The sequence below is a fragment of the Drosophila melanogaster genome (genome assembly GCF_000001215.4).
Source record: "Drosophila melanogaster Unmapped_Scaffold_8_D1580_D1567 sequence".
NCBI lineage: Eukaryota > Metazoa > Arthropoda > Insecta > Diptera > Drosophilidae > Drosophila > Drosophila melanogaster.
Genome location: NW_007931083.1, coordinates 76,826 through 86,694, shown reverse-complemented (window position 1 = coordinate 86,694; position 9,869 = coordinate 76,826). Strand labels below are relative to the sequence as shown.

Below are 9,869 nucleotides of genomic sequence, written 5' to 3'. Positions count from 1 at the left end.
AAATACGATCAATCATTCGAAATTTTAATTAATTTCAATTTAAGCTTAAAAATAGATAATATTGGTAAAAGCAAATTAAATTATCTGTGTGTGAAATTACACACAGCCTCGGGTAAATTTACATTGACATTCGGCAAAATATATATTACTTGGAGCAAGTTCGCCCTTAACCTCGCCGCTACAGAATTGCGAACTTACCCGTCCACCAGGCATTTTGGAGTCAGGATCTCAATCCATCATCTTTCCTGAGGCGATCTCGATACCGCCGGTGAGTCCGTTCCAAGTATATAAGTAGCTGAGCGCAGGGCGCCACGTTCGTTGGAGTCTTCCGGGGCAAACTCCCTTGACTCACGTAGATTTCTTGGCTATTCCGAAACGTCGACTGTTTTCAACGGCCGTCACCCGATACCCTTCTGAGGCTGAAATATATAATTCAATAAAGCTTAGTTTTCTTCTTGTTAATAGTTTGTAAAGCATACCTCGATCTTGTCAAACAAGCCGGAGTAAACCGAGAGCCCGAATTGTCGTCGTCGGGCAGCTTAACTGCCGCTAGATTTGGGTCGCAAAAGGTATGTTGGAAATACAAGAAACACTCACGTTTGGTTCGCACATCCCGTCTTTTCTCCTCAGGATTAGGTAACCCAATGCATGTAAATACGTCCATGTAGTGCAGTCTTCATAAGCACCGCCAATTGCGGGGAAAGTCACCACGGTGTTTGCTAGACCTTAGAGGCTTCCTAAACATTCTAATTTGACTATTCCAAAAGCACACGACAATCAATGTTAGAATTAGTCCATAATTATATTTACGTTTACTTAAACAAGGGAACGCACCACATGCTTATTAGAAATCGTAGGTATGTACGGTCGTAAGACGTCGATAGTTATCGATGCTTGCTAACTGTGTGGCACGGGGAAAACTATGCCCTGGGAAAAGCCTGTTCTAGCTGCACAGCCACAAATGAAAGAAATCATTTCATTTCCCTTTGTTTCTTTTTTCATGTCTCGAACCTAAATGTTTAGCAAGATCATTTTCGGTCATTGGAGAAAGTATAGGCGGACATTTACCTTTTTGTTTTTTACAGACCAATACTTTTTCGGTGTCAGATATATCAAATCGCTAACGGTGAAAACAAAGAAATAATAAAATATTTTGTGTGCATAGTGGTTTTCTGCAAATTAGTAATGCTTTATTTAAAATATTGCGTTAAATTTAGATGTGAACTTGAGTTATTTTGATTGTGTAATTTCTTGATAATTTAATTTAAAATTGAAATTTCCGAGTCTTATATTGTTAATTTGGTAAATTGGCAAAAGCACACTTAACCTTGTGTTTTTTTCTTCGTGTAAATGTTTCGAAAAATGGGTTTAACGGACGTGGGTTTATAAGGATGAAGAAATCTTGCCACACGCTAACGCTTTATCTGCACTCTTATGAAGAATATGTTTTTTTTTGGTATCCGATCCAGATTTTGACGCTAACTCCTATGTACGACGACGAATTTCATGATGCGAGCCATGGCGTTGATTACGCAGTTGCACACGATTGCTCCTATTGTTGTCCATACCGCGATCCTCCATTACTCTATTAAGTTGAGCAGTGGACACCAATTGAGATTGATCTCGTATCGTTTCAGCAGCAACTGCTGGGTTTGGAAGCCCTACAGAGGGTGGTATAGTCCGGCTTATGCGTGCTGATTGCTCTTGCTCATCAGTCTCATCTACTTCATCAGGACTTTCGTAGTCGTCCATGGCTCCGTCATTGTGTTCCACTAACATCTGCGAGGCATTGCCGTGTCCTACATTCTCCCGAGCCATGGCGGTTGCCATAAGACGCTGACGCCGCTCCTCCATCAGGCGATCCCGCTCTTTGTGTATATAGTCTCGCTTGTTTGGAAGCCCAGCTATGTTATTGGCAGACAAGGCGGAACGAACAATATTCATATCTGTGGCTTCCATCCATTCGTCTGTTTCGGCTACATAGCATTCCGTATGAGAGATCGTCGAGACGCCGTTAAAGCCGCCTATAGCGAAGATCATATCGTCAATAATCTCTAGCCCGAAGTTACTGCGGGAGTGGTTCATTTCACGAATGAAGTGCCAAGTTTGCGTGTCCGGATCAAAGCGTTCTCCGGTAGATAGACGCGCTGTGCCGTTAAAGCCGCCGATAACGTAAAGCTGGTTTCTAAAGGCCACGCAGCTCACTCCAGACCGACGATGATTCATGTTAGGTATTCTAGTCCAAACGTTGGTTACAGGGTCATAATACTCGGCGCTGTCTAGGCATTCCTGGCCGTTAAATCCCCCTGTAGCATATATGCGTTCTTGCAAAGTACAGGCGCTGGCATCAGAGCGTTGCATGTTCATTGGTGGGATAACGGACCATTGGTTGGTCCTTGGATTATACCGCTCCACAGTGTTCAGCCGGTTATGCCCGTCGTAGCCGCCGATTGCATATATCATTCCATTTAACTCTGTTACACTTACGTAGCAGCGCCTGCAATGCATCGGTGCGATTTCGTTCCATTTTTTTTTTACCGCGTCAAAAACTCGGCATGTGTTGAAATACTCTACGCCATCATATCCGCCAATCGAGAATATTTTGAAACCCAGCACTGCGGTTCCATGATACGCACGGGGACCAGCAGGATCCTCTGCGTTAATGGTTACCCATCTATCTGCCCTCGTGTCATAAGTCTCGATGCAACCTTTTGAGGTGCCACCGCTCCAGCCGCCTATGGCAAAGATGACTTCGTGCGGTAGCCTTGGCATTGCCAGTGGTGGAGTGGTAAGCTTGGGTTAAATAAAAAAATGTAGTGTTGTATTGGTAGAAAGTGAAAAAATTAACAATACCTCGTCTGCCTGAGGATTCAAAAAGTCCAGGTCGTACATAAATTTAAAGGTGTCAACGATCAGTGGCTTAGCGGCTTCACATTCTAAGACGTATGGGTGTTCCTTAACCTCTTCCATGAAGCACTATAAATTGATAACCGATATTGATATATTTTGAATTAATAAAAAAATTAAAAAACACGAAGGTGCACTAACCCCTGGTAAGAATTTTATAAAACAGGTAGTTGTAGTGGGAAGCAGAAATAAAAAATTCTCTTGGTATGTCGGTTGAAATTGGAAAATACTAAAATCGAAAATACTAAAATAGAAAAATGTTCTAAAGTTTGTGAGAGAGGCGTTTCAAATTAGTATACTTAAGCGCAAGACTAACATCTTGCGAGGGGTGGCAATTACAATCCTGGTAGTTCTTTGAGGTTTTTGTTTTAAATTAAATCGAAAAGAGTCTTTCCTTGATCAACTGGATCTGTCAAAATACTTCCAGATTAGCATAGTGTACAGTGTACAATTTATTGCTGCTGCGAATTCTGAATCCTGGTTGATGACTTTCCTAGTTTGTTGCTCTATGTACGGGTTGAACTTTCCATATATGGGTCACTGCTCGTGGGGGTTTCGGGGGAGAGGTTTTTTTAGGGGTGGTGAAATTTTATTGAATCTTCTCTAGGTATATAGAAACTAACAATAAGTTTACAAATCTTAATCCACTCACTTAATTATAAAGTTGTACTAAATGGCAGTAGGTCTTGGGATCTGGGCAGGTGAATCGTTACGTTGGAGGCGCGAGAGTTACGGGTGCCTCCGTTGGATCGGGGGTCCTCCTTTCTCTACTCTTAGTTAGTTGCTGCCCAGGCTGATGTGATGGGAGTCAATAATGACTTTATTGTGTACTTATATGTAGGTTATATATATTTGCCACTTTAAATAAATCAACTGCTCGGTTTGGTGTCAAGATCAAGAATGATGAAAGCTTTATTCTTAATGTATACGCACGGGCAAGCAGCAGTGCTTTTGATCCCGTTAGTTCTAGATAGCGAGTCTAGACGAGGACGTCGCGATTACGCAGTGTGTATGTGTGTGTGTAGGTTCATGTTAATTTCAACGTCGAGAGCGTCGCCACCACGCAGTATGTGTGAATATGTGTGTGTGTGTGTGTTCATGCCGATTTCATCATCGGGTGCAACAGAGTTTCAGGTAGCGGGGGACGAGGCTATGCTGGCATGGTAGCTCGTGATCAATATACAGTTTGTCAAGAAACTGTTTACACACCGTGAAATAAGTAGAATTTTTGACTTTAAAGGTCAAAATTAAGGGTTTTTTGCTTAATTAAACGAAATTTTTTTATGAAATATAATTAAACAATATTTATTTTACTTATAAATTAAAAAACAAATTCAATATATCAAATATACAAGAAAATAAACAACAAATTTCAAGTTTACACACTTTTGAGAGTGTCAAGAAACTCTTTACACATTTTGTTTTCCCACTTTGTTTTGCTCTTTTTCTTAGAACGAACTCGATTTTTCCGTTATTTTTGTCTTTTGCATTCCTTTTTACAACGCTTCTATTGCAATTTTTTCACTTTGCTTGTGAAATTTTGTTGATCTAACGTGCTTAAAGCGAATTATTAAATTTAATGAAATGCCTGGAAAGAGATTGGCTTTTGAAGTTACCCAATTAATAAACTATAACCACCAGTTGGGAAAATCTTTTTCAGAATTAGTATAAATGTTTCCTGTATCCCGTAAGACCGTCTATAATATTTTAAATCGTGCGGGAAAAGAGGGCAGGCTTGAACCTAAGAGTGGTGGTGGGCGGAAAACCAAAATTAACAAGCGAGTAGACCGCCTTATTATGCGAAAAGTGATTGCGAACCCCTGAATCTCGGTCAGATCACTTGCTCAGGATATCAGGGAAGAATGTCACCTAACTGTGTCACACGAAACTGTGCGCCAAGTCATCCTACGCCATAGGTACTCTTCAAGATTTGCAAGGAAAAACCCTTTGCTATCAGATGCCAATATGGAAAAGCGTCATTAATTCGCCGTGAGCATGATGGATCATGCGGAAGAGTACTGGGATGACGTCATATTTTGTGACGAAACAAAAATGATGCTCTTTTATAACGACGGGCCAAGCAGAGTATGGCGCAAACCGTTGAGTGCGCTAGAAAAACAAAATATCATTCCAACGATAAAATTTGGAAAAATGTCACTGATGGTGTGGGGCTGTATCACCAGCCGTGGAGTGGGAAAACTAGCTTTAATTGAGAGCACAATAAATGCCGTGCAATATCTAGAAATGTTAAAAAACAAATTTGAAGGCCAGTGTAGAAAAAATTAGTCTGGTTAGCAACAACAAGCCAAATTTTAAGTTTTACCAGGACATGATCAGAAACATAAAGAGTGCAATGTACGCACCTGGCGCCCTAATAACTGTGGTAAAGTGATCGATACGCCCCCTCGGAGTCCTGATCTGAACCCCATTGAAAATTTGTGGACCTACTTAAAGAAGAAGGTGGCAAAAAGGGACTTAAAACACAACAACAGCTTATGACTGTAATAGTCGAAGAGTGTGAAAAGATCCCGTTTGAATATGACCTGCAAAAACTTGTCCAATCCATGAAAAAAAGGCTTCAACTTGTAGCTAAAGCCAATAGGGAACATACTACATACCAAAACTTTTAAAATTTTAATAAAATAATTAAAAAATTTAGGTTTAAACTTCGATTTAGTGTTTTGTGTAAAGAGTTTCTTGACAGTCTCAAAAGTGTGTAAACTTGGAATTTGTTGTTTATTTTCTTGTATATTTAATATTTTTAATTTGTTTTTTGATTTATAAGTAAAATAAATATTGTTTAATTATATTTTATAAAAAAATTGCGTTTAATTAAGCAAAAAACCCTTTATTTTTAGCTTTAAAGTCAAAAATTCAACTTATTTCACAGTGTGTAAACAGTTTCTTGACAAACTGTATATATATACAGCGTTGGCACTTTGCTGATGTCGCCTACCGGGCGGGCTTCATAGGCGGAGATGGTTGTTGAGGGGGGTTAATGCTGGGCATGGTAACTCGAGTGATTATTCACTTCTATATGTGATTTGGTCAATTGATTTGGATGCGTTGCAAGTCGGTTTAGGTATTTAGCCTTCTGCTGGACAATTTCAGTTATTGTTATTGTCCAGTTATTGTTCGCAGGATTTTTGATTGTGCTCGTTGTATTATTTCAATGTTGCTGTTCCATGCATTGCCCCATAGTTGACATCCATATGTCCATATTGGTTTTAGAACTGTGTTTTATAACCGCACCTTGCACTTGATAAACAATAGTTAGCTGAGCAGCCAGGTGCGCTGATGCTTGCAGATGGCATTTCGATCGGCTGAGAATTGGGGTGTCATCAGCAAAAGTTTATAGTGTTGTTCGATCACTTATAGGGATGTCAGCTGTGTATAGGAAATACAGTGTCGGACCAAGAACGCTACCCTGAGGGACACGGTCCTCGAAAGTATTTGCATTGCACCTTACAGCAAATTTTCTTTTGAAAAGATAAGATTCGAGCAGCTTGTGTGTATTTGGTGGAAGGAGTGTTTTTATTTTATACATCAGGCCCTTCAACCACACTCGTCGAATGTCGAATGCTTGGGCGACGTCGAGAAATACGGCTGTGAAGTATTCCATGTGCTCAAAAGAAGTTCTGATCTCTGTTGCTATTCTGTTCATTCGTTCAATTGTTCCATGATTTTGCGGAATCCAAATTGATGCAATGGAACTGTGTTACGAGTTTGCAGGTGTGCTTGTATTCGAATGATGAGTAATTTTTCAAAGAGCTTAGAGATGCATGAAAGACTTATTGGTCTGTAGGATGATGGCTGCGTTCTATCCGACTTAAATTTAAAGCCCTTTTCGTGAAGTGCATTCGCAACTTCAGTGACATCAGGCCCAATGCCTTTTAGTACCACTTGCAGCCCTTTACTGCTTTTGAGTTGGTACGTGTAATATTTTTTGCCGTTTACGTTTAAAAACTTCGAAACCGCATGTAACCGGTCCTCGGTTTACCTAAAAACTTACCTTTTACCTGAAGCTTAGTTTCTTGAATTTTTCCTCTTCTTAGAGGTATAACGTGCAAATTATTATTTCCGATAAGCTAAACTATTTTATTAACCAGTGAGTTCGTAATAATCTCTCGGATTTATATTGGTGGAGGCTTTGGTTTTTGAGAGGCTTTAGTTTCGCTTGCGTTTTCTGCAATGTTTCCATGTGCAATGGAAAGATGTTTTTATTGTTTTATTATTGTTTTTATAGTAGTAGTTTTACCACAATTTATTTTGGCTCTGTTAACTGTTGTGTGTTGCAGACTCCATTTACGTCTTACAAAAACGTACGATCCATACCAGTCTGCATGACCGAATTCGGACGGCCACTTGGATTGCTCTTTGACTCACGTAAATCGGTAATTGTAGCTGTTAATTGTTTTGCGTGTAATGCAAAAGTCAGTGAGGTCGTTGACTGAATCGTTTGAGTTGAGGAGACTGTTGCGGTTATTGTCTATACGATTGCAGTTGTGAGAGAGGCAACCGTGCTGGTAGTTACTAGGCTTACGAGAGTAGGCTTGCCTACAATGGTTAACGAAGTTTGTGTGTAATTTGTTGTTGGTTGCGGCATTGGGGAAGCGCAATCTTCGCTCCAAATGCGCTTGGAGGGCTTGAGCGTTTCCGTAGAAACGAACGAGAAATACGCGTTTTTTTTTATTGAAGAGAGCTTACGCTCGACTTGTTCACGTTGACGTTGCTCACGAGTTTTGTTTTGCATTTTAATTTCACTGATTTTGTGATGTTAATTTTACATTAGTTGGAGAGCAGCACGAAACACGTCTGCACTCCCCGAATGCCTAATGACTAATCATGATGACAGGCCATCTTGTGCCGTCACCGATAACTCCTCCCCCCTCAAGACGGAACGAAGGCCATAAGGACGCACTATAGGCTGAAAGGTACCTTTTTGTGGCCAAAATGAATTACTTCCAAACGGAGAGAGATATTTAGTCGGATATTGTGTCGGATTTTGCGTCGGACTCTGCTGGGCGATCCACCACTGGATGATGACATCTCTAGTTTGTTGCTCTGCGTCCGGGCTGACTGTTCCACTGCTCGTGGGGGGTGGTGCAATCCGATCAATCCTTCGAGGAGAGAGTCCAGCTTGGGATTGCTAAAAATTCCGATTTGTCTGCACTGGTTTTTATAACCAGTGATTCCACCTGTCAAGATTACCAACACAAGTAAATATTGAGTCCGGACTACCGGCACATGTTGGCCCTTCAGAAATACAATCAGCAGGGCATCGTCAACATCATCTGATGCCTAGTTTTATATACAAGACAAATCAATATAATACAAAAGTGGAAAAATTAACGCTAGTAACATTTCATCAATAAAAATAGCCGTCCCAAATGAGCTGTTTTCGACCATATGTTCTGGTGATATTTTGCCGCATAGTATGGTGGTAAAAGAGTTCGAGTCGAGTTCCCCTACTATCAGGTACCCCTTACTCAGCTAGTTTGAATGCTAACGGAAAAATATCATAATTTCATCATCATTTCTGGGATATCGATAGATATTTGGGAATAAAATAAGATACAAGTGTGGCCGTGAACAGTTTGGCTGCTTTGGGGCGTTAGAGTGGTCGTGGCAAAAAGTTTTTTTGTCAAGTCAATAGAAATTATCACGAGTTATAAAATTATGAAAAAATATCAAAACATTTTGCAAAAGTGTGGGCGTGGCAGTTTTAGACGGTCTAAGGGCGTTAGAGTGGGGGGTGGACAAAATGCTTTTATTTATAACTTATATAACTACAAAAAACAACTTTCGATCGCCGACGTGTGAAGACGTTTTTATCGTGCTCCGCACAAAATCGGTTGTTTTGAGTGAAGTGAACGCCAAATAAAATAATCTAAATAAAAAATCCGAAAGCGAAAGAGACGCTCTATGCGATGCAAGATCGCTTAAATATATAGTGATTTGTTATCTTAAATAATAAAACTATGAGTCAGAGCGACACTCGCGCTCAGCGTCAGCGCGAGAATGACGAACGCCGGCTCTCAATTCAACGCAACAACGCGTACTTCTCCTACGTTTCACCGACAATCCCAAACGCAGACATCGAGCGGTCAATAACCCATAGCCCAGGAAACCTTCTTCTGCCAACAAATCAAGAAAGAGCGCGCTCCTGCTCTCCCGCTCTACTGGCTCCGACAGAAGCCCCGCTACCTCCAACAACAACAGCTGGAGAGGGACCGACAGCCCGACAATCCCAAACGCAGACATCGAGCGGTCAATAACCCATAGCCCAGGAAACCTTCTTCTGCCAACAAATCAAGAAAGAGCGCGCTCCTGCTCTCCCGCTCTACTGGCTCCGACAGAAGCCCCGCTACCTCCAACAACAACAGCTGGAGAGGGACCGACAGCCCGCTCTACCTCGTCATCGGCTGCACCCGCTCACGGTCTGACTAAGTCAGCGAAAGCAAAACCGCAAGCAATAAACGGTACTGCTGCACTGCCAGCAAAACAAAACGAAAACGTAAACAAAAAAGCTGGGTCGACCTGGCAGACTGGAATGGACCGCTACATTACAATAAAGCGAAAGCTCAGCCCGGAAAATTCAGATTTGGGAAACAAGCCGAAAAATAAACGCGACAACTCTACCTTGATCAAAAATGTAGCCCCTGCAAATACCAACAGATTTGCCTTGCTGGTAGATACCGCTGAGGACGTGCCGCTGGGATCCGTTGATATCGAACCGAAGAAAACAAAGCCTCCGCCAATATACATCCGCGAGAAGAGCACAAGCGGTCTTGTAAATACTTTGATTGGCCTTATTGGAAAAGATAGCTTTCATATAATTCCCCTCGTAAGAGGTACTATCAATTTTTTTTTTTTTTTTTTTTTTATTTATTTAGAAGCGATGAATCAATACAATGCAGTAACAGTAACATAACAGCGCAATTAACATATAAATGATAAAA

At 41.0% G+C, this 9,869-nt stretch overlaps 1 protein-coding gene across 2 annotated transcripts in view; it reads right to left on the bottom strand.

The window, feature by feature from the left end:
* Positions 1-1,165: 1,165 nt before the first annotated feature.
* Positions 1,166-9,869, bottom strand: part of klhl10 (kelch like family member 10) — a 32,088-nt gene continuing 23,384 nt past the window's right edge. The window contains exons 5-6 of one of the 2 annotated variants that reach the window (NM_001015101.2): positions 2,854-2,976; positions 1,166-2,793 (exon numbers count right to left, since the gene is read on the bottom strand). In NM_001015101.2, the coding sequence (NP_001015101.2) occupies positions 1,486-2,793; positions 2,854-2,976 (1,431 nt within the window). In that variant the 3' untranslated portion in view covers positions 1,166-1,485. The remainder of the gene's footprint in view (positions 2,794-2,853; positions 2,977-9,869) is intronic. The other variant, NM_001015100.2, reaches the window with a different exon arrangement.